The sequence below is a fragment of the Cryptomeria japonica genome, chromosome 3, assembly GCF_030272615.1.
Source record: "Cryptomeria japonica chromosome 3, Sugi_1.0, whole genome shotgun sequence".
In the NCBI taxonomy this organism is placed as follows: domain Eukaryota; kingdom Viridiplantae; phylum Streptophyta; class Pinopsida; order Cupressales; family Cupressaceae; genus Cryptomeria; species Cryptomeria japonica.
This window is the reverse complement of record NC_081407.1, coordinates 777,877,149-777,902,612: the sequence shown is the minus strand read 5'-3', so window position 1 is coordinate 777,902,612 and position 25,464 is coordinate 777,877,149. Positions and strand designations below refer to the sequence as shown.

General features: G+C 36.9%; 1 protein-coding gene across 1 annotated transcript; it reads left to right on the top strand.

Annotated features, from left to right (window-relative positions):
• The first annotated feature begins 19,877 nt into the window (after window positions 1-19,877).
• Window positions 19,878-23,993, top strand: LOC131063335 (actin-3). Its single transcript, XM_057997118.2, has 5 exons — window positions 19,878-20,062; window positions 20,527-20,610; window positions 21,065-21,458; window positions 21,925-22,538; window positions 23,510-23,993. The coding sequence occupies exons 2-5, from the start codon at window positions 20,551-20,553 to the stop codon at window positions 23,573-23,575; spliced, it is 1,134 nt and encodes a 377-aa protein (XP_057853101.1). The 5' UTR covers window positions 19,878-20,062; window positions 20,527-20,550; the 3' UTR covers window positions 23,576-23,993.
• Window positions 23,994-25,464: the final 1,471 nt, after the last annotated feature.

Sequence of the window (25,464 nt, the reverse complement as noted above, 5' to 3'; positions counted from 1 at the left end):
ACAGTAATTGAAGAACAACAATAGACTAAGACACCCCGGTATGTAAGACTGAATCATTCTAAAGATCAGATAATTGGAAGCAAATTTAAAGGAGTCATGACAAGAGGAAGATTGGCAAATGAAGAGGTATGTCTTATTTCTCAAATTGAACCATTATCTATCAATGAGGCATGTGAAGATAAATTCTAGATTAAAGCTATGGAAGAAGAATTAGGACAAATTGAGAAAAATAATACTTGGACATCCCCGACCTGAAAATAAAAATGTAATTGGAACCAAATGGGTATTTAGGAACAAACTCAATTAAGATGGTAAGGTTGTCAGGAATAAAGCAAGACTAGTGTGTAAGGGATATTCTCAGAAAGAAGGAATTGATTACAATGAAACCTTTGCACCAGTAGCCAGAATTGAGGCAGTTAGAATATTCTTGGCCTTTGCAGCTCACAAGGATTACAAAGTTTATCAAATAGATATTAAATGTGCATTTTTGAATGGAGATCTTGAAGAGGAAGTTTATATTGAACAACTTGATGGATTTTGTTTGACAGATGACAATGATATGGTTTGCAGATTAAGAAAAGCTCTGATACCAATTGTAGGTTCTGGGGACAACTGAGAGGGGGGGGGTGAATTAGTTGTCTAATAAATTCAAACCAAAATCTTATTAACCAACTTAATGCTTAATACCGGTAAGACAGTTAAGTGTGCCAGTAAACAATGTTAACAGGAAATGCTATACCGGTAAGAATTAATGCATGAAACATAAGCACAAAATCAACCACAACACATGACACAAATATTTGTACGTGGAAACCCTGTAAGGGGAAAAACCATGGTGGGAAACCTTACCCACAATCAGATGATACTACTGCAGATAGTAAGTGTACAAAGAGGGGTCTGCACATGCAGAAAGGCCAACAGTCTAGAGCTCACTGCTCGAACACAAATGGGAGTCACACTGACTACAGTTGGATGATTAAATCCAATGAGAATGTACTGCACAAAATAGCATCTTCATATGCTGGATTCAGTACCGATGTAATGCTGATATGCTTCTAAAAAAACCTAACTTCACCTTCAAATTATGTCTTTGTGTATATCACTGCTTGATCTCACATATATCCTTCCTTAAATCTTTTTCGCATTCCACACTTGATCTTACAAATAAGATCTTACATTTATACCATACCCTAAGACCAATTTTAGTGGGTCGGCTCTACAAGATATTACAATAAAATATTTTACAAATAATATAATATCTGATGCAATAACCGATTGAACATGTCAGCTTAATGCATTTACAACAATAATAAATCATTTCCATAGCGTGCCATGCTGAGTTGGAAAAGATAAACCTGCCGATGTAACCCTAGATAACCTGGACCTATTTGCTGGTAAAAGCAAATATGCAAATAAGAATATACCAATGATTATTACTTCAAAGTAAAGTGTCCACATGATGTCTTCAACATTACCAAGTAACTTCCATGTCAATGCAGGTACCGGTGAACATTATATCCTGTCGGTTAACCATATACCGGTAACTATTTACACAGTTTACTGATTGCCGGTGAATGTTGCTGGATCTCCAAAGTAGGTGAATTTAGCAGGTGTTGACATCAATGACAAAACCATACCAAAATACTAACATGATGAACCTTCTACACTTTGAACTTGTCCAAAGTTTAGGTGGGTATACCTTATGTGAATTGACTTCACACCTTTTAAAAACAGATCCACAGTAAACCAGTCTGAAAACCAATGAATCTTATTACCTCAAAACTAACTGAAATAAAGAAAGAAAGATTATGCTCATGTTCAGTATCGACCTATAAGATATGTAAAAGATAACTGCAATAGATACCAATGCCTTATCCATGCCACAAAGTCATCTAAGTTTAAACAAAAATCTCACAATTAAACATCTCCATACATCCCATCACCTTGGCTTTTATAAACCCCACGTATGCCTGACATACATAAGAATTTACCCTCATCAAACTAGATAGCATTCATCAAATTCAAAGTCTCCCACAAGGAATTTACTGATAGAAATTATTCCTGCATATTTAATTCCCCTCCTGAAGAGAAAAGCTAAGAAATGCATCTATTTAAGATTGCCTTACAACCCATACTCAAATGAATAACCCTAGATTACTCAAATTGAAAACAATAAATATTTGTAAGCACACTTGAAGACAACACACATTCTAGGCTCAAAGTTGATGGTCTGTGTATTGATATTAATTTAGAAAATATTACAAAAACACTTGAGTGTTCTCCATAAGACTTAGAAAAAGGCTCAGATAAATTTCTGCAACATTTCCTTACAATTTCTTGCGATCTCCTTTTCCCACGGTCCTGGTATCCATTTATAACAACATGGATGCATACAAAGCTTCGGACTTCCCTAGGAAAATTTGTTACAACTATACTTTTTTTCAAAAAGCAGTTACAAGTCTCTTTCTGTCTCAGCGACCCTTTTAGTTGGTAACTCTTTTGCAATATCCTCTAACTCTCTTGGAGCATCTTCCAACTGTTCTGGAGCATCTTCTCCTGGCACCGCATATTTTTTGGACCACTCTTGAAAAACATCATTGGTAGGCCATGAGTAGCCAATAATCTTTTTCTTCAATTTTAATAGCCTTTTCCAAGAGTTCCTTATTTTGCTCACTTCTGACTCCAAGAAACCATAATGTGATTTGATCTTTTCTATTTCCTTAATTGTTTTAACAAATAGTGAGGTGTTATCTTTATTGATTATTTCATTTACCCTTAGAGACAGATTAGCTCCTAACTCATCCAACCATACTTGTTTGTCCTTTATCTGATTTTGGTTGACAAAACCTCCAAGAAACAATTCAAATTTGTGCTCAGTATACTCTTTTCTATATAAATTAGCCTTCCTTTCCACATTGGCTTTCCCTTCTGCCAGCTTTGTCAAACCTTTGGTTAATTCACATATGGATTTAATAGTGGCATCAGATCCGGCTTCATCATAAGATACACACATGAATTCTAAATCTACATCCCTCAGGATCCACTTATTTAGAATAGGCTCTAGAATGGCCTTGTCCTCATTTAACTCACAAAGAGTGTCAAAAATTCTCTTCATATTGATATGTACCATGGGAGCATTAATGGTATCAGCAAAGCTCAAAATTGTAGCCTTTATCTTCTCCTCATATTTGCTTGCAAATAAGGCTTGAGCCTATTTCATCTTCTCCAATTTATGTTGATAAGTCTTAGCTGGTTGAAAACCAGAAGGCATAGGAGAAGGAGGAAATTCTATGATGGGACTAGTAGGTGGGGGCCTTGCTGGAGAAGAAGAAATTGCCAAGGTAGGGGACTCACCTCCTTGGTATTGTCCCATCAGTTGACTTTGAAGTTTGGCAATGATAGTGTCCTTGCTGACTACCTCCTTTTTGGCTTCATTATAAGCCTTTAGAATTGTTTCCAACTTAATTTGAAGATTGGCCTTTTCTTTTGCTTCCTTCTCTACTACTGCTGCATTGAACTTAGCAGTCTCTAAAATAGTACTAGCTGCTTCCACCACCCCTGTATCCTGAACTCTCCTGACTATCATTCCTCCTAAGAGACTAGACTCAGAGGTGTCCTTCCTTCTTCTACCCTCATCTCTTTTAAGGGACCACATTACCAAAGAGGCATCATCTTTGCTAAAAACCACTCCTTTCATTGGCTTGGTTTCCTTTCTGACCGCTTCCAAGACTAATGCATCAGCTATATCCCATTCAGGGAGAATTAGCACACCGACTTTTGAAACCATTTCCCTTCCAGCCTTAGGAGTGATGGCTTTGAATTCAGCCATCATTTCTTGTTTGACCTCTTCTTCTATTGAATTTGTATCTTTATGAGGTTGTTCACTTATTCTTTTTGAACATCTGATCTTGAACTGATCAATATTCTATTTCCATAGAAACTACATGAAAGCACCTGATGCAACAAAATTGCTGTCAGCTAGGAATTCTTCACTAGCTTGCTTGACAGTGATGTCCAACTCTTTTCCTTGTAGCTCACCATTAGTTATGTCCATTTCAGCACTAAGTGGCTCCTCTAGCATTCCTTCTTGAGTCTCATTGTAGGTGTATGCAATTTCGCCTAGACTCCCTAATTGTAATAATTGCTCCGCCATAGCTTGCTCATCTCCTATATGAATTGGGGACTGAGAGGGAGAGTACTGAGGGTCATCTGTTTCAATTTCTTTTCCTACCCTCTGCCTTTTTGGTGAATCCTAAATCTCTACAATATCTTCAATGGCCCTCTTCCCTTTGGAAGTAGAAGGTTCACCTAACACTGGCATCATCACAATGTATTTAGATTTTTTCTGCATTATATAGTCAACTGGTGGAATAGCCTTGACAAAGGCAGGCTTAGATAGGACCAGTTTAGCCCTATTAGGATCATTCTGCATTATGGCCTCTCTCTTTTCCTTCAGGGTTAGCATTAATCCTCAAAATAAAGAATCAGGAATTTAATCTTTTCCTCAAATGGGGTAAAACTGGAAAGAGGATCATAGCTAGAATCAAATTGGTGGATGAAGTCAAGGGCTCTCTTGTAGGCAATCCACTTCTCCTTCCTTAGCTCCTGCTCATCTAGACTGAATTCATTCCTAATTAGATCTTCAGGAAACTGGAATTGGTGAGGCCTGATCTTACAAACTGCCTTCTTCCTGAACATGTCATTGAAAAAATCTTCAGGGTCAGCACACCTGGATACTGCAGTTGATAACATGTACGGCTTGAAGAATTCTTCAAAGCACTTCCACCCACCTTTGGTTATTACAAAGTGATGAGCCATTGTGATGGTTGGGAAAATTGTCCCTTTACCCCTGTTAGTTAACTCGGCCTCCTCCACTCCTCCAATCTATCTTAATACTTTTGCAATCCCTATCTTTAATGGAACATGATAGGGCAGTAGATAAGGAGTTCCTCTGAAACTATATACTCTCAAAATAGTAGAAACAAGATATAGATACATATCTCCCTAGTTATGAACAATCTTGATATCCTCTACAAACTCTTTGGGCCTAAGGAATTCTAAAAGAGCCTTGGGAATCCTAGGGTTTTCTACACACAAGAGAACTCTAATTTTAGATGCAAAGCAAAAACTTCAGATAACTTGCATCCTCTCTATCCCAAGATAGAATAGTACTCCACAATTGCACTAGCATCTCCTCTTTATCCTTGACCTTAACTAGGTCCATCTCTTTTGCAAAGTAATCAACCCCTTTGAATAGAAACATATGCATCAACAAGGAATACCATCCAAATGGCTTGTCTACCTTACCATTTTTAATTCCTACTAGGCCTGCATGGATAGCATCAGTGAGGAAAGGAGCAAAGTCAAATGTTATGGCTAGGGAAGGGTTCAAAATTTGAGCAATCATTAACATATAATGGACTGGCATGTTTTTCTCGACATCTTCCCCAAAAATTTAACACAGTGTCCAGTACATACCCTTAGCTCTCAAGGTAAACAGATTCAAGGAAAATGGCTCCATTGTGCTAAGGCCTACAACTATTAATCCCCCTATTTTGACAAAAAATTCTCTCAATGGGCCACTCCTAAGATGATCTCTTTGGGCATTGTAAACTTGGGTTAATGCCTTAAAATCAATAGGCTCAAGATAGCTGGAAGCTTCACTAAGCTTAAAGACATTCCTAAATTCATCATCTTTGATTTCGACAAGGGCTGATCCCTTTATGTTTCTAATGCATCTAGCAGCAGGGTCATAGATTTGTGCGATTAGGGTCAACAAATCAATGTCCATGAACACACCAGGGACCACAAGTTTCCCTACATCTAAATCCCAGATACTATTCATAGGGGAAGGGGCATGTCTCTAACCAAAACCAACTTTAAACAAACTGAGACTGGATATCCCTATTTCAGGGTCCCTCAGCCAATTTCCTTTATCATATAAACCATCCCCAATTTTCAGACGGGGGTTCTTTGGTACTAACTCCTTAGCTCTAGCCCTGACATTGGTCGACATTGTTAACTGCTCAAGAAAATCATCACAAATATTTCGGTCCTGGTAATTTACCTTCCTTGTTAATTCTCTTCTGGGTCCCATTTTAAAAGTATGCGACTGAGCCAATTATCAATCAAAACAATGTTCTAATAGCACAAGACCATAATTCAACAATTTTTAAGCAAAGGGTAAACAAAGAACAAGGGAACCTGATTTTAGCTTGAAGCAACTCTGCTCTACACCAGCACTCTCTGCAACTACTTTTGTGGAATGATACCCTCATTCAATTGATGTGGGAACATGTACGGTAATTTGGCTCCTTAACTATAGCATTAACACCGCATGCTTTGACCATCCCTTCAGAATTGAATTCATGCAAGAATTAAAAAATTTGGCTCCAACGGATCTGAACAACTCTGAGTATTTTTTTCCTTTTCTTCTTTCACTATTTCGCAGAGTGTAAAGCACTTGCAGGTTCATCTAACGAAATCACGCTGACTGTCCGATCAACTGAAACTTGATCGACTTTTAGCTTTTGACTTTTCCTCATTTGGCAACGGACTGAAAAACCTTTTTGCTACTTTGCGATAGGTAACCTTCAGGTATGTTGAGTTCGCAAATCCACGCTAGCCATCCGATCAACTGAAACTTGATCATTCTTTACTCCATCTTAACCTAGCGGTTTATATTACTAACCATGCTCAAATCGATTACCGCTAACCGTTTTTGCCATTTTGCAAATGGTAACAAGCTCACATCTTTGGGTTGCGAAATAATGCCCTCTGTCAAATCTTTCTTGAGATGCCCGTCCCTTATCAAACTGTTAGAACCTATAGACATGGGCCCTCTAAATCAGTGCCATTCACTTTGGCATTCGATCCCTCTTAAAACTGATGTGTCAACTTCCTACTCGCTGAAAGACTTCAGAGGGATCTACTTCGGAAATGCCACCTGTGCTTGACATATATCCTCTTTCTCTTTAGTTTACATCATTTTGTTTGTTGGGCATACAACTTGGTCGCCAAGTTTGTTCTTTGATTTATGTGATCTAGAGGACACATGTAATCTTTTTATTTGTGATCCCTATCTCTTGGACTGCTCACTTGGAATGCCATGTCATTTCACCATTTCGTGAAAACTAACTCTCGAGCATATTTGGGTTGCGAATCAATGAAAACTATTGATTATTCTTTGAACCACCCACTCTTTACTCATCAGAAAACCCACCGGCTTCTAGGACCCGCCACAACCTTTCGCTATTTCACAATAGTTAAAACACGTGCACTTTGATCTCATGAAATAATGAGGGCCATCTGATTAGATAGAACATGATCAGTCTTTAATTTTCAGACAAAGCTTGGACATTGGGCCCACCAAAATCTTTCACTATTTCACAAAGGGTAAAACTTGGTTATCATTATCTCGCGAAACAATGTGGGCTATCCGATCTTAGACACTTGCACTATTGTTACTCTTTCTGCTAACCACTTCACCCGGGCCCACCATCTTTTCACCATTTCACAAGTTGTAAACCACGAGCATCTTTAGGTTGCGAATAAATGTAGGCCATTGATCTCTTTGCAAACTGATCACCCTTTAGCTAAGGGATAAGTCCTCATAGCTGGGTCTCACCAAACCTTTTCTCTATTTTGCGATAGGTAACTTTCGGGTATGTTGAGTTCGTGAATCCATGTGGGTCGTCTGATTGAATGAGAGTTGATCGACTTTTACAAGGCCCGATGAACATTAGAAAAGATAGATTTAAAGGTGAATAAAATTTAAAACATTTAAAGGGACCGCCTAGGTAAATAGCAATGGGGGGAACACTTTGCATGACAAGAGTACCCATCACTTAAGTGAATAAAGTAACGCAGGATTAGAAACTAAAGGTTTTTTTCTCAAATATTGAAGCGACTTAAAACCTAAAACCCTGAACTCCTTAGGACTTAAAACAATTTTGAAGCAACTAGGGCATACAAAACTCAAAATTTTCAAAAACCTAGCCAATTATGGACTGAGAACATCCATTTTTAAAACAGTGATAACAAAACCTTCTTTTTGTTGCTCTTATCTAGCGTGTGAATTCACCTTTCTCTTTTGCCTATGTAGGGAGAACAATATCATAGGTCGAGATCATGATCCCATCATCCTACGACAACATTTGATATCCTTGGAAAAAAACTTGCGAGGTAGCAAGGCCCAAAGCCTGAGAGGAAACTGCCAATAGCTGACAAGAGGAAATAAGGGGGAACTGGCTCGCGAATGATAGGGAACCCTCTAGCTAGTAGAAATTAAGTGAGTTGACCAGCTGGTCCGATAAAATAAAAAATATAATTGGATCCCAAAAAGAAAAGGCTCCTCCGCATGTTGTCAACAAGGAATTCACATAGCATGAAGGTTATGGAGGTGTGCATAACATGAAGGTTATGCAGGAAAAAATTGCATTACTCGGATTAGATCTACAACTTAGTTGACAGAAAAAGGGTCAACATTTTGGCAACTCAAAGAGGGTGGAAAGATTTCTTGGCATAAAGATCAGTAGCCTAAAGAGTATCCATTGGGCATAGAGTCAAGGCCTAAACCAGATAGATACAATCTTCCCCTACAATTTGCAAAAAAGATAACAAAAATTTTTGCTATTCTAAAAGTGTAGAGTGTGCACATGCACTTCTTGGAAAGATGGGAAAAAATAAAATGAAAAAGCAATATGCTAAAGCAATTGGAGGAAAATAAATCCTACACTACCCCATTCTAACCAATCAACTTGAGGTTGCTAAAGAAAACCATTCACAAATTGATTAAAGTAGCTTCCCTCCCTAAACAAGGAAGGGTGATTTACATGGCTCTAAAATAAAATACAAACTTGAGAGATGAAAAGTAGAACCAAAACCAATTGCAAGAAGCCCTGCAACTCACAAATAAGCATACATACCCCAAAATCTTGATCAAACGATCTTTTCTTCACTTGTAGCTTGGGTGTGCATGGCTTTGCAACTTGATGCTTGGCCCCAATCATGGAGAGATATTTGATTGGGCAGCCTCATGATTTGCCAAAATTTGAACCTTCCCTACTAGCTTGCTCAAGTTCAACTGTCTCCTCCACAAAAATATCATCATGTCGATCAAATTGCTTCCCTCCTAAGGGCATGAATTCAACATTGAGTTTGGAACATAAAAAATCAATGATATTTGAGAACATGTGATCATTCAAATCATGATCAACCCTTACATGTTCTACCTCAACCTCATAATCTTAAAAATCAAAGATATTGGAAATTATATCTTCATCAATCATATCTTATTTGTGTTCTTGTTCACTTTGGACAACAATTTCTTGCAAGTCATTCTTTTGACTCTCCAAAACTTGAGATTCCTCACTTGTCTAATCCTGAAAATGCACTTGGCATGGTTGCAACATGTCCAGATTTGAACAAAAACCTTCCAAATCATCCCAAAATTATTCTTCCTGTAATTCTTCTTCATTTTTTTTGTAAAATGGGACTGATTTGAGAATTGTTATAGCTCTCTTAGAGATCTAGGAAAATGGAAATGGGAGCAGAACTGAGATCTCCCATTGTCCCACAGTCCTCATGATTCTCTTCCTCTAATGTAAACTCCTATAGGATGTCCACCATCGGTCCAGGTGAAGAAATATCCTCTTCATCCTCAATGAAGGAGGGAAGGTGATCAAAAGAGATGACCAAATCTTCCTCCTTGCTGCATATTTGTTCTTGTGTGGTGATTTGTAGCTACAATGGGTCATCATTAGGCTTCTCAATGTCATCTTTGTCAAAAATAGGCTTCCTGGTATATTGATAGGGAGGATGAGTTCCATTTTCCCTCCAAACAATAGGTCCATCCCTACAAAGGCGGATCTCAACAGGGTCAGACCACTGAGGGGGCTGAAAAGTAAGCTCCTACACATCCATAGTTGGTATTTCCATGAAACTTGGGACATTGAAATGAGAGCTCTCCTATATAGGCTTAGTGTAAGGGTGGATTTTCTCAAGGACAGGCTCCTCAAAAGATCTAGGAGGGCTCCCCTATCCGAAACTTTGAAATCTTCTTTTAGGGGGAATAGGAGCAAAGGCCTCTTGTTGCATGATTTTGACCTCTATGGCCACCAACTGTTTGATTTCCTCCTCTCTAGCAGAATCAAGTTGCTCTACAAGAAATGCCTCATGTTGATTTTGGGCAAGCTCCTCTTGTTGTTGTTGTTGTTGTTGTTGTTGTTAAAAGGCCTCTTCTTGTTGTTGATCCCATAGTTGTTGCTTGATCTCATCAAGCTGCCTTCTGTAATACTGCATCATATTTTCCATTTCAGCCATAGTAGATTCTAAAAGAAGGGTTTCCTCACTCTTTTGAAGCTGAATGGGCTAAGAAGGGGTGGGTGAGGGGTAGACCTTAGGAAAATTCCCACCTGCTACTAGAGAAAAACTATTATTTGGGCTAAAATTCGGAGCAGTCCTAGTTTGTTCATGTTGATAGAATGGGGGAGGTTGATTGGTATTTTCAAAAAAGGGGGGTGAATAGAAGTTACACCCATGGCAAGAGCTCATTTTTTAAGAATTAAAAGATACAAATCTTGATACATAAAATGATATGAAAAAGATAAAAGATCTTCCCTGCTAGAGAGAAAAGGTGGCTTACCAAGATCACCAGAATGGCTTGAAGTCAGGTGCTTAAAGAAAGCTGCCTCCAAAGGCTTGAAACTAAAGAACACACCAAATCTTCTATTTCTTAGAGCACTGAACTTCTATAACCAATAGATCTTCTTTGTAGAGCCGCTAGGTATGTAGGATGTTATCTCCAAAGGTTGAATTTGTTGATAAACACACCAACTATTAGTAAAAGATAAGAAAGCTTGAACAAAGACTGGTTCAATCTGTCCCAACAGGCGTGCCAAAAATTGTTGTCACAATAGTTTGTGCCCTAGATGACCCAAGAAACCTTGGTCATCAATCTTGTGAAACATTGAAACAACCCAAGTGTGGGACTTGCAAAAGTGAGGCTAAGTCTCCGAAGAAGGCCAACTTCCTTTCAATCTGATACAAAGTGTTGAACCAACCCAACACATGAAAGTCTAATCTACTAATTTCTGAGGAGAAAGGGGGAAGAAGGAATGAATGAAAGGGAAAATGAGTTTGCACCCAAATTGAACCTGTAACTACACTAAATATCAATGAAACTATTGAAAGGATACATTATTTTCTATCTAAACCTAGGTTTCTAAGATTGAGTCAAGGTTGGAGTTCTTAACAATGGTAAGGGGAACAAGAAAAGTTCTTAGATGCCACTTTAAGAGGAGTCAACACTATCACAAATGTTGAGGAAACAAGAAGAAAATGTATCTAAACAAGAGAAAAAAATACACACATATGTTTAGACTGAAAATAGGTAAGACAACCAAAATCCATTATTGCAAAGGCAAGGTAATTTATATTTTCAAAATTCATAGACTACTATAAGAGAAAAAAGGGAGAAGATCCCCCAAAAGGGTTACAAAATTTCCTTTAAAGCTCAGGCATAAATTAGACTGGACTTTAGTTAAGAAACCCTAACCCACCTAGGGTTAGGTTACAAAATATTAGAGGGAGATAGATCAAAATAGGAGGGCCGATATGATTGCACATTGAGAACACCTTTGAGAATGTCCTCTGCATCCAGAAAAGCCAGAAAACCCCTGCAAGGAAGATATCTCCATGACAGATGCATCATGGCAGCACGACAAAGGCAGAAAAGTCTCCAAATTGCATTAAAGAGGCATGGGGTGGCATCTAAGATTGACCTCAAGGTCACTTCTAGAGTAAATGGAAAAAGATCTGACAACTGGAAGCAAAAAAGGATTCGATATCAGGCACCGATTGAGCACAAAAAATATCTCAACTACCAAGTCGACAACCACCCTCCTACAAAGCATTCAAATTTCAACCACCACCATGAGTTCAAATGTCCATTGTCAATCAAGATATATCGTGCGTAGATGGATGCGTGAGATCTTGCCACATAAGTGCCCAAAGGAGCCCAATCGAAGTTTAAAAGATCTTTGTTGATCAACTGCTTTATGAAAATCCAATGGCTGAGGATGCACCACACATCGGGCTGGACCCACCACATTCAAGTTTGGAAAAACATAGCCTTTTAGCAAGACAAAATAACCCCTCCAACATCATAGGAAGCTTGGCCAAAAAGGCCCCTTTGTCTGAGAGCCAGGCCCACTGGCCCCACAAACTTGAGAGGATTTTACGTGGCATCTAAGTCATCGCCTAACGTGGTGAGCTAGGTCCACATCCATCGCCATTGTTTCCCTGCAAGCTCCTTGGGGACCTTGAAAATTCATTGTAGGATGGTGGGAAACACCTTTTTCTTCTTGTTGTTTACCCCACAAGACCCTTTGAACTGTCTCTTTTGCTTTGTGGGGTGGCGGGGACACTACCTGCACCCTTGTTTTCTTACCCCATGGGGCATCACTGCATCCACAAAAATCCTCATGGGATAGCAGGGACTAACATCCTCCTTGTTTCTCTTATCCCCAAGGCCAAAACGCTTCCCCAAAATCCCTTGCGAGATGGTGGGAAGATCACTGTTCTCTTTGTTTCTTACCCCGTGGGGTCATTGTGACTGCATGGAAAGGCATGAAGGATGGCAGGAAGACTATCTACCCCTAGCCTTGTTTACCATGTAGGGGGACTTCATGTGCACTATCCTTCCTCGCGTGGTAGCAATGAAGAGACCTTCTCTTTGTTGCTCTTATCCTGCTCGTGACTTCGCCTTCCAGTTTTGCCTGTGAAAGGAGAATGGTATCATAGGCCAGGATCACCATCTCGTCATCCAGTGGCATGATTTGTTGGCCTTGGAAAAAAAATTATGGGGTAGCGAGGCCCAAAGCTTGAGAGGAAACCGCCAACGGTTGGCAAGAGGAAATAAGGGGGAACCAGCCCGCGAACAACAGGGAACCCTCTAGCTGGTAGAACTTAAATGAGTTGACTGGCTGGCCCAGTCAACTAAAAAATAGAATTGGAGCCACTTGCTATCAACAAGGAATGCGCATACCACAAAGGTTATGTAGGTGCACATAACGCGAAGGTTATGAAAGAAAACTTTGGATTGCTCAAATTAGATCTACAACTTAGTTGATAGAAAAAGGGTCAACAATAACTTCTTTTTTTATCGGTAGTTTTCTTTTAATAACTTGTTGAAGTGAGATTAGTTATAATTTAAACACAAGTTACTTTGATAATATGTAACTTTTTTTGTATTCATCAAAATTAACCTTTTTTTGTATATATCTCCTAAATGTCTTTATTTGATCCTTCAAAAGGTGAAGTACAAGTAATTTTTTGTCAATATTTTGATAACTGTAGAGGAGACTCTATTAAATGCTTGATTTAAGACTAGGGTGGTTCTATCCAATAGGGTTTGATCAAATGGGGTTTTACCTAACCCTCTTCAATTATAACCATTTAGACGGAACCCCTTGAGGCTTAAATCATTTAGTTGTCTAAAATATATGTTATTTTATGAAAAAATCAAGATGACACAGAAAGTGGACATAATATTATGGGTTGGCCCTTTCAAATGTACCTCAATGATAGAAGATGGTGACAACCATGCAATTATTAATTTAATGGTTGAGTTATAGCTATTGATGGTCCTCTCACCTATTCAAGCTATAAGTCTTTGTTAGGATTCCCACAAATACTGAGAGGGGGGGGTGAATCAGTATCTAACCGGTAATAAGATTTTCTTGACTTAAAACATGTAGAGCATATGTTTCAATGATGTGATCATCTGTCTCATAACCCATTTCAGTAACCCAAATTGTTCTTGGGATAACTACTTCCATCCAAATCTCATCCTTCTTAATCACAAAGCATATGTAATCCTTATATTTATCTACAATTTTTTGTGATAATCTTACTCTACTATTCATTCTAGCCTTTAATGCTTGAAAGTATTCATTGATATTCTTTTCTCTGTTTTCACCCATGTTGTTCAATAAGTCAGATAGTTGTTTGCCTACCGGTATGTCAAATCCAAGGTTCTTATTACCTATACTGAGCACCTGTTTGGTTATATGTAGCATTAAGCAAACAAGTAAGTTACCAAATCTAAATGTCCCTTTCTTATCCTTCTTGATCTTTCCTAGATTGTCAATAAGTTCATCCTTTAACCATTCACATACATCAATTTTCACATTATCCTTAATCATGTCGTAAGCACTCTTTATGCATAAGCTGGAAACTAAATTTAGTCTGTTTGCATGTGTTGTTTTGTAACATAAAATCATGCTGATGAATCTCACATTTATGTCAGTTACATCATTCACTCTTAAAGACCTTTTGTCGGATGTTGCACCTGTTTTGGTTCATTACCAAGTCATTTGAGACCTTCTTTGTCTTGTCTGGTCTATTACCGGTGGAAGGTAACCCTGTTATAGCTTTTACAACTTCCTTGGTAATTTTATGAATTGAATCCAGCCTAAAAAATTCACCATGTACCCTACTCAACACTATCCTTATCACTTCCTTGGGGAATTCCGGAATGCAGAGAATTTCTGTGAATCCTAGGGTTTCAATTATTTTGTGTTCAGGTTTCACATTACCAGAATCATCACATATAACAGTTTTGTACATGTTCTTGATTTCCTCATCACCTAATTCTTCTATGTGGCAATGGATGTACATTCTAGGGTCTTCTGCAAAAACAACTCCTTTGGGAATTTGGGAAAATGCATGAACATTATCATCCTTTTTAGCTATCTCAAGAACTAGCTAAAATACGGGCCTAGGGTGTTTGATTACCTCGACTACAGTAGGGTTTGCTATGAATTCAGGTACAGAAGAGGATGCCATGATTATAAATACCTTTTTCTGCCTTTGGAAAGATTGATTTCTGAATTGCTTTACTTCTTTGCTCGAAATGCCTTAGCTCTGGAAATTTCGCGCTCTTCGAATGTTTGAATGCTCGGTGAAGTAAAATGGAGCCAAAAACACTAATTTATAATGTCAATCTGCCAACAACCACATTTAATGCTTGCTGGTTAAGTACTTACTTAACATATCTATTGGTATAGAAGTAATTTCAACTTCTTACCATCAACCGAGGGAATAATAGCATATTTCTCATTTGATTGCTAAACCCTCAAAAGAATTTTCTTCAATTAGATGAAGAGACTCCTGTCGGTGGAGTGCTAATCTGTTCTGTCGGTGGAGTGCTAATCTGTTCTATCGGTGGAGTGTTGCTTGGTTCTACTAGTGGAGGAGTATTCCCAACACCATTTAGTTCTGATTTCTTGATCCATTGTTTTGAGAATTCCTTCTTTACTTCTTCAACCTTTTCTTTACCTTTCAAACTAGGACCTTTGTTGTCTACCGGTGGTGCCTTCTCCAGAATTTTGCAATATGTCCAATTTTGTTACATGCATAACAAGTCACATTATTTCTTTGAATAGCCTTTCCATAACCTATGCCGGTTTGTGTTCTGCATTGATTAGATAAGTGTCCAAATCTTCCACAAACATAACATCTCACATTCATTCTGTAATTCTCAAAATTATGACCAACTTTGTTGCATTTTGAACATTGACCGGTAGGTGCATTAGTATTCTGATTATTTCTAGATCTACATTGATTTTCTCTATGACCATACTTGTTACAGTTAAAGCATTTTCCATTGAATTTATAAGCAGTAGGTTGTCTCACCGGTTTGCTATGATCTCGTGTGTTTGCAGTACCAGAGCTTTCACCAGTTTTAAAGCCAAGAACATTAGTGTCACCATTAGGTTTCTGATTCTTCAACAAGTCGCCAAGTTCTTATGAGCTTTTCTTGAATTTCTCTTTATGTTGATTTGCAGCAGCCAGTTCTCCTTTGAAGATACCTTTTTGTCTCATGAGTTCATTTGAGTTATTATGTGCATGCATTAGATCTATCTTCAACATATCATTTTCATAACTAAGTCTTGTGTTTTCATTTGCAACATAATTCAGTCTTCTAGTCAAGTCTTCTTCATTCTTCTTTCTATCTTCAATTTCTTTACAAAATCTCATAGTCATATCCTGCATCTCATTCTTTGTTGTCATGTTTTCTTGTTTTAGCTTATTCATCAGATCACTAAGAGTTTCCTTTTCATCATTCTCATTTTGCATCTTTTTACAAAGTTCTCTTCTCTTGTTTCTTGAAACAGTAAGATTTTCTTGAAGTGCTTGAATGATATCCTAAGCAGCTTTTAGATCATCTTCAAGTTTGATATTTTTCAATTTTTCTACATCATAATCTGAGAGAGCTCCTTCAAGTTGCTTCATCAAGTTTTCCATCTCTCCAATGTCAAGATCTTCCTCAAGCTGTTAGGCTTCTAAAAATAGAGGACCAAGCTCTGATACCAATTGTTAGGATTCCCACAGATACTGAGAGCGGGGGGATGAATCAATATCTAACCAGTAATAAGATTTTCTTGACTTAAAACATGTAGAGCATATTAATACTATGTACCGGTAAACAATCTCCCCCTTTGGCATTGATGACAACACTCATGAGAAAATTCAAATAGTGTAGTCCAAAAATATGTTACCAAAAATGTGTGAACTCCCCCTAAGCAGATGAGTCTTTAGCTGATTATTTTCTCATACCACTACTCCCCCCTTGGCATCAATGACAAAGGTTGTCAAAGTGTCAATAGAGTGTAGTTTCCTGTCTCAACCTTGTAACTGGTTGGTTACAATTTGAAAAAGTTCTGCCAGAACCAAATTCAAGTTCTCAATGAACTTTTTGATGTCTTTTATTGTTGCCTTTGTTCTTTGAACTGTATTGGTGAGGTGTTGCATTTTCTCTACCGGTGTTTTCTGTCCTTGTACTAATGCATCAAATATTTCTTTCCTTAAACATGCGAGGTAGTCCAACTTTGGACTTAATCTCCATTTCAGATCCTTAGCCTTACTTTTTATTTTCTCCTTTTCTCTTTCTAGCTTTAGTAACTCTTCCTCAAAACCTGTTATCTTATGCTCAACAATTGATAATGAATCAGATGAATTAATAAAATTGTCAGCTAGCTTATTAATTTCCTCCTGTATCTTGCTCATTTTCTTGTCTATGTCAACTGTCAAAAAGTTTGTCTTACAAGTGTCTCTGTACAAAGTTTTGAACTCCTTAAGTGTGCTGCATAGTTCCAGTAGAAGTGTGTCAAACTGCCTTGTACATTTCTTTATTTGTTCCTCAAAGAATTTCTATTTTTCCTTTTCTAACCTCTCTTTGAATGCTTCCTCCTTTATTTGTTGAACTGTCACTGTGTTGTCAGTAATATACTTAGACAAAGTGTCAAGTTGACTCAAAGAATCCTTATTATCTACATTGCATTTTGGAGCTATCATCTTCAAAATTGGAATTGTGTCATCTATAGCTTTATATGCCTGTGAACTACAATCTGTTATTTTCTTTATAGAATCTAAAAGAACTTTAGTTACATTTGTTGTCTTGAATCCTGCAGTTGAAGAGCCAACAATCTGAATTCCATCGGTGGGAGCAATATCCTTGCTTGCAGTGACCTCTAGTAGGTCAGTCTGTGTTTCCATTTCCTTAAGCAATGGTTTGTTTTTCTTAGTAGTTGTCGGTTGAGTCTGAGTTCTCAAGATCTAAGCTTATTTTTAATGCCACGTTTAGGACTTGTAGATCATCCTTGATTCTCCACTTGCAACAAGGAAGCCAACACAATGCTATGTATTCTAGTTCATTTTCCAAAAAAGGTTATTCGTTTCTATCCTCCACACAACTATGATTTTTTAGGAGCTTCTAGGGTTTCTATTCATACAATTCCATGACCATTATAGGGGTCATTACTTTTATAAATGATTCATATAATTGAGTGCATCCACCTAGATCCAATTGTAGATCTTCAAGATTTTTTTTTATTAGGGTTTCCTCTTGCCACATGTTTTGGTATAAATTTAGTAATGATTAGATGAATGTGACAAGATTCTTATTGTTTATGTTATCTTTACAATCGCCTTTTTTTGTATTACATGTGGCTTTTTTATATCTAGGAGATGAGTTACTATGTATGTTCATTTTATTGGCATCATATTTGTGTTGTAGTTATACATAGCTCATAGCCCTATATAATTTATTTGTGTTGTCTCTCATATTATGGCTCTATAACACAATAATTAGGCATTGGTCCTAGAAGTGGTAATCCACTATATTCTTAACCTAGAAAAATAATTCAATAATAGTTTAGAAAATATGTTCATATATATTTCATGATTTAATGATTTGTTGAGGTAAATATTTGTAGAAAACCTAAAGAATTCTCTTTAAGAAAATCGTGCCTTGCATACCATCTTGTTGTTTTGCAACAAGGTGTACTTAGCATCTTGATAAGAGGTCATATATGTAGTAAATAAGTCTTTGGTCTAGTGGCAACCTTTAGGACCAAGTGTACACTAGATACTAGTACAACATTTTCAACTCCTTCATCTTGAGTCTTGAGTAATCCTAAGGATGCCTCTAGGGAAGCCCCCCCTTTAGTTAAGTCGAAGTGAATGAGAGATTATCCATTCAATAATTGATCCATGTTTTCCTTGTCTAATCACAAGATAGAGGTTTTCTCGTCTAGGTTTGAAACCCCTAATACTGAGAGAATGACTTGACTTTAAAGGGATTTCGGAACCTACAACTCTAAGCACCAACACTCTTAGTGCTATTCACATAGTTGCCAAAAAAAATTTAGACAGTTTGTAGTGTGGTATCCCTCTAGTTGGTCTCTACCTATTGAACTCACTAAGGTGGATAGTCGCAACATGCTTATTGACCTCTTGCATCTTCTGAATAGAACGGGTTCCCCCTATCCCCTAGTGACCAAGACAAGTTTCTCTGCATGGTTTTCACCATTTTCTCGTTGAAGAGTTCTTACATTCCGTTGAGTGTTTATGACTCCCAAAAACAAGATGGCCATGACAGAGGAGACAATGCTATTCTCACCAATTAGGGGAGCTAATAGATGGAAAAGACAAGCATAATAGAGTGTGGGATAGCCCTAATGATCAAGCCCTCCCTTGTACAAGTTTTATAACTTTAATTTAATACTATATATGTTTTCTTATTTAAAAACTTTGAAAATATGATATAATAAAAAAAAATGTTTTGAAAGTGTATTGATACTTAATGTGATTATTTCCTTTTCCAAATTACTTGATATTTCATTTATTAAATTTTAAAGCGCAATACTATTCGAAAACTTCCTATACTCTTATTTTTAAAAATAAATTATAATTTTTAGTTCTATTTTTAGTTAAATAACTCCATAGAACCGTGAGTTATTTTGCACCCTCCCCACTTTTAATTCCAAGTGTCTCATGTGCCACCAATGAAATCTAAATTGTTTATCGAAAAGTGCAGGAAGTTGCAAATAAAATACCAAACTTGCAAACTTTTCCACTGAAGACAGAATCAAAGCAAATTCTCTAGATGGCGGACTGAAGCTTTATCTTTTTAAAGCCCCTGTCGCATTCCAGCAGCAATGAACCCCATTGCAAATGAGATTCTGACAAAGAATGCCTAAAAAAATTCCAGGCCAACTTTTCAGTAGCATTACGAAATACTTGAGTTTTGCTTAGAAAAGAAGCCAAACTGTGCCAAACTTTATCCATTCTGCACAATTGTAGAAGTTGCGAAGTCCAGTCATCTTACTAAACTTCTACAAATCTTTGATTACTTCTATGAAACTTGTTTAACATGATTAATTATCCAAGGAATAAATTGCTTTCTATGACGTATTCTGAGTGCTTTGGAACCGACCATAACATGTTTATGTTTGCTAAAGAATCTTTCTTTTTCTGTATTTTCAAATACCTCCCTTCTCATTAACTTTCGGTTTGCTTATGTGGGTGGCAGAATCCTCTTTTCCATGGTTTATATTCCAATGGTGGTTCTTGCTTAACCATCATTCTTGCTTCTGTGTTTTAAGTAACTATAAATCTATAGCGAAAATTGCTCCTGAGAGACATCCCAAATCATAAATTTTTGATCCTTTACGTCGGTTCCTCTGAGTCATCTCGACAATCAGATCATCTGTGTGTAAGGACTCGAGCTTCTTTTGTTCTCTCTTTGCCTACTCCAGTTTATGTAGTTAAGATTGTTTTACAATGGAGAAAATATTTTGGGTTTTGTAGCTTCTTGTAAAGTTCAACTAGTTCAGTATTTCTATGCTATATATGAAAACTTGAACTGGACAATTATTTTCAGTGAGTTGAATTTGTGAGAGGAAAAGTCAAGTCCAGTTTTATGGATTGAAATTCTGATGAAAGATTAGCTAATGCTTTAAGGTCTGAAATTAGGATTCTTTTTCATCTGGTTTTGATGTTTGCATCCTCATGCTCTTTCAGAGTATAGTACTTCAAGCATAAGAATTAAGGATCAAAGTTTCTCTCTGTCTGAATTCAATATGATGTTAGTTTCATGCTGTTAAGGAAGTACTATGGAGTATGGACTAGCTAGATTAAGGATTATTTGATATAGGTTTATTTTTTCTTCTGTTGCAGGCTACATAGATTCAATATTTAGAAATGGAGGACGCAGAAGAAGTTCAAGCAGTCGTTTGTGACAATGGCTCAGGGACTGTTAAGGTACATAAATAAATCTGCAATTGCTTCAATAACTCCTGTTATTATCATCGTTTTATGCTTTAGCAGTTATCTTTTTCATAGAGATTCCAAATACAGAGAGACTTCCTTTGGTTTATAGAGGGGTTATAATGCAGATCCAAGTGGTATCTATCCTGCTAAACTGGCCTAGAACTTTCCCCCAGCCTGCATAAGTTCAATTATGATGATTTTCCATTTTATTTGTCTAGATCATGAAATAAATTTTATAAATAATCATTTGAACTCCTGAATTCATTGTAGCTTATTTTTAAGGGAATATAAATCAAACTAGAACAGATAAATAATTCAAACACAAGCACTATAAGAGGAGAAGATTAACTGTGTTGTTGTCATGCTTTAAGTTCTCTTAAATTGCAAAATTTTGTAGCTGATGGACTCTGGTACTGAAAAGATTTTTTTTGCTTGTTATCTCTAGGCTGGATTTGCAGGGGATGATGCTCCAAGAGCAGTTTTTCCCAGCTTGGTAGGTCGTCCCAGGCATACTGGTGTCATGGTTGGCATGGGTCAAAAGGATGCCTATGTTGGAGATGAAGCACAGTCCAAAAGGGGAATCCTCACCTTAAAATACCCAGTAGAGCATGGAATTGTTAACAATTGGGATGATATGGAAAAAATATGGAACCATACTTTTAACAATGAGCTTCGTGTTGCTCCTGAGGATCATCCAGTTTTGCTTACAGAGCCTCCTTTGAATCCCAAAGCGAACAGGGAGAAGATGACTCAACTCATGTTTGAGGTCTTTAACACCCCTGCTATGTACGTTGCTATCCAAGCCGTGCTCTCTCTTTATGCCAGTGGAAGAACTACAGGTTTGCAAACTCCTCCCCTGTTTCAGCTCTGTTTCTTTAATACTGAAGTGAAAACCTAAAATCAAAAGTGTGAAACCAGACAAAATTAAATCTTATGTCCTAGCTGCTCACTTTTGCCTTTTTCATTATCCTCAATCGCAATCATTTGATGTCAAAGATTTTTTAATCCTAATATAAGATTCCTGGAGTAATTCAGAGTGCTATCACTAGCTACCTCAAGGGTGTATGAGACCTACTCTGAACAATTTAGCTTTGTTTTTAATATTTTGTGCAAATTTTATACCCCTCGGCTTTCAACATCAAGATTAAGCTCATTGATAAGCTGATCATATCTTCTTTTTAACTATATAAAAAACATTGGAGTACATGGTTGCCAATGCTAAATTGTACTTATTTCTATAACGTGTTTGATTTGGGTTGAAACTTGAAAGTCATACCATTTCTGATCAATGAATTCCATGTGCAGGTATTGTCTTGGACTCTGGAGATGGGGTCACTCATGTTGTACCCATTTATGAAGGCTATGCTATGCCTCATGCAATATATAGAATGGACCTTGCAGGCAGAGACTTGACAGAGTCCCTTTGCAAGATCCTTACTGAGAGAGGCTACTCTTTCACCACTACAGCAGAACGAGAAATTGTCCGAGACATAAAGGAAAAATTGGCATATGTTGCCATGGATTATGAAAAGGAGATTGAACTATCAAGAAGCGAAGCAACATTAGAAAAGAGTTATGAGCTTCCAGATGGTCAAGTAATCACAATTGGCAATGAAAGGTTCAGATGTGCTGAGGTGTTGTTCCAGCCTTCTCTCATTGGCATGGAAGCTCCAGGAATACATGAAACTGCTTTTGCTTCCATCATGAAATGTGATGTGGACATTAGAAAAGACTTGTATGGAAACATTGTTCTGAGTGGAGGTTCCACCATGTTTCCTGGTATTGCTGACCGCATGAGCAAGGAAATTGCAGCTCTTGCTCCCAATAGCGTGAAAGTTAAAGTAGTTGCTCCTCCTGAGAGAAAATACAGTGTCTGGATTGGAGGCTCCATTCTGGCTTCACTCAGCACATTCCAACAGGTAACCCTGTTCACCACGCTCTTTCCAAATTCAATAAATTAAAATCAAGCACAGTTCAGTGTTGAAGTAAGGCATAAAGCATTATATTTGAAATTCTAGTGAATGACTTTGTTTAAATGGGAATGAATTCTTTCCTACCTTTCATTGTACCTGAAAATTAGTACCTTGGAGTCATGTAATTATAGTCTATAATATGTAATTATAGTCTATAATGTTAGTTCAGCACTTCTAGTTTAAACTGTGTCAGAAACTTTTCATCATCAACATTTTGGATCATACTACATGATTTATCATCAGAATGAAATAAATAGTTAGAGAGCAGAAATGAGCTGAAACATTGATGATGAAATGTTTCTCACACCATTTAAACCAGAAGTACTGAACTATTTAGTGTCTTGTTGACCTGTAGTCTGAAAAACAACATGATTATATTTGTTACTTATAAAGAAATGAGAAAAAAACTTTGAGACTCTGAAAAACTTCAGTTCTTCGAGGTGTCCCTTAGTAAGACGGAATATTTTTGCAAATGGGGTAGCAAATTTAAGTGGGCTTATTCTTGGGTGAAACTCCATGGTTAAGCATGCTTGAGTTGGACTAGTACTGGGATGGGTGACCTCCTGGGAATGCCCAATGCTTCACCTATGTGAGCATCACCTAGATGCACTGAGTGCTAAGTGTTCCATTCATTCTAATGAGAGATAGATTCTTGTGAACCACTACTCATAAAACATGGATCAATGAGTTTGACTCGAAAACTACATAGTTAAATTAAATACTGATAACAATATCATAACAATTAAGATAGTGTCTCTTCTCAAAGCAAATGAAATGACTAATTGTCTCAGATTAAAAATGAAATCACTGTAATGATAAGAGAAACCAGTAAAATGAATATTTTGATTATGTTATTTTCATAATCAAATATCTCCACTATAGTGATTAATGTTTGTTACTCTGTTTGGATTGTGCAGATGTGGGTAACAAAAGCTGAATATGATGAATCTGGCCCTTCAATTGTTCACAGGAAATGCTTCTAGGCGATCTGCACTTACGGATTTTTTACTCCTTTTTGTTGTTTGATGAGGAAATGATATGCATTCTAGGCGATCTGCATTTAGGGACTTTTTACTCCTTTTTGTTGTTTGATGAGAATATATGTGTACTAGTCATTATTTATAAGCAGCATAGAGGATGCTGCTATATCTGGATTTTATTTTTTGGTGAGATTGATATGTTTGTGTGACTCGAGATGAGACACAATATTACACTTGTTGGAAGAAATAGAAGTGGATTTTGTACCTGATTAAAAAATTCTTTTAGGCTATTGGTCATGGCTTGTGCATGCACAGTGTTCTTTCACCATATTTTCATGGGTGACAAATGTAATATGCAATCTTCAATTGCATTCTAAGTTGTGAAGTTATACACATTTTAATCATTCAGATTATATTGTTAGCTTGGCATGGGATTCTTTTGAAAATAGCTTGTATCTTACCAATCATTAAAGGAAAATATAAAGGAAAATACAAAGTTGATGTAATTCATACAACACACTATTTTCTAGAATTTAGTTTATGGTTTGTTCAATAATAATTAGTTATGTTTGATTAAAATAAATATATTTTGTTAACTTTAGATGTGGTCAAAGATATCTATTTCTTTCTTTGATTTATCTCTTTCTTTGATTGAATAAATTTTTGTCCTTCTTTTAATTAAAAAGATACCACCATAAGCAACCTTCCAAATCCATCAATGCATCTAATGTGAATTTGTGCAAGAAATATAATGAAAACAATACTAAATTAAAAAAAAAAAGGCTTTAATAGTTTAAACAAATAATGATATAGAGCAGTATGCAGTCAAGGAAACAGGAACAGCCAAGCTGCCTAGAACTCCTATAATTATTGGTATAATATGTCATTCATACAAATATTTGAAAGTTAAAATGTAGAAGTTTGAAAGCTTTTAGCTTATGATAGATGGATTTATAAAATTATAGATGAAAATTTGCAGTATATATGTAAAACTCGTGAATCAAAAATTTCAGCAGATTTCTCATCTAAAAATTTATCAACAATTCTTTCAAAAATTTCTAGTAAGTTTTGCTAAACTCTCATCAACAAATCACTGAAAATTTGCAAATTTTCAGTGAAAACAACATAATATAAAACTGCAGCGGAAAACAGCAAAAGGATAGAACAGAGACAACAAAGACCTAAACAACTGAATAACTGGTGCAGGAGCATCCCCGTCTCTTGGCAATCTTGCATCAACCAAAAATTTCTTTTTCAGTTTGTTTTCTATTTTGCAATTTCAGCATTTTCTCTTTGCATTTTCTTGCATTTGGTCACCATATCTTGCGGAGTTGGATTTTGCTTGTGAACATGATTATCTTCCTTATTCCTGAGCCGCGGGATTTTTGGATCATTTTCCAGCAAGTTATCGCTTCTAGATTTTGAGACAGTTTTTTGGCTTGAAACACCAAAGCCGCTTGGACATATTTGCTATTGACGAATCTTGCGGATCCTTTTCGTAGCTTGCGGAGCCCCAGTCCGTTGATTCCAATGTTCCTTGGCATGTGGCCGACCTTCCCTTTGATCTACACTTCTTCCTTTGGATTTTCTGGAGGATTTTCATTGGTGGAGGCCGACCTGGTGGTTTTACATGTTTGATCATGTTCATCATTGTTTGATTCTTCTTGTGCTGATTGGATCCCTCTAGACCATATAAATCAATGTAATTAAGCATCATAAATCATCAGAAAGAAGATAGAAGATATATCCTAAGATTTAGAGGTCCATAGTTGACAATTTCTATAATTGAGGATGAATGTAGCATGCCAGTGAGATGAATATAGTAGCCCGGATGTTACCAGTTATTTGTAATCAGTTTTCATGATCTAATTCATTTAGTTCTGCATTGCCTC

Excerpts from the sequence above, each read along its gene's own strand:
- LOC131063335 (XM_057997118.2), top strand. The coding sequence starts at position 20,551 with ATGGAGGACGCAGAAGAAGTTCAAGCAGTCGTTTGTGACAATGGCTCA. Across the intron at positions 20,611-21,064 it reads ATGGCTCAGGGACTGTTAAG|GCTGGATTTGCAGGGGATGA; the intron begins GTACATAAATAA and ends TGTTATCTCTAG. Across the intron at positions 21,459-21,924 it reads TGCCAGTGGAAGAACTACAG|GTATTGTCTTGGACTCTGGA; the intron begins GTTTGCAAACTC and ends TTCCATGTGCAG.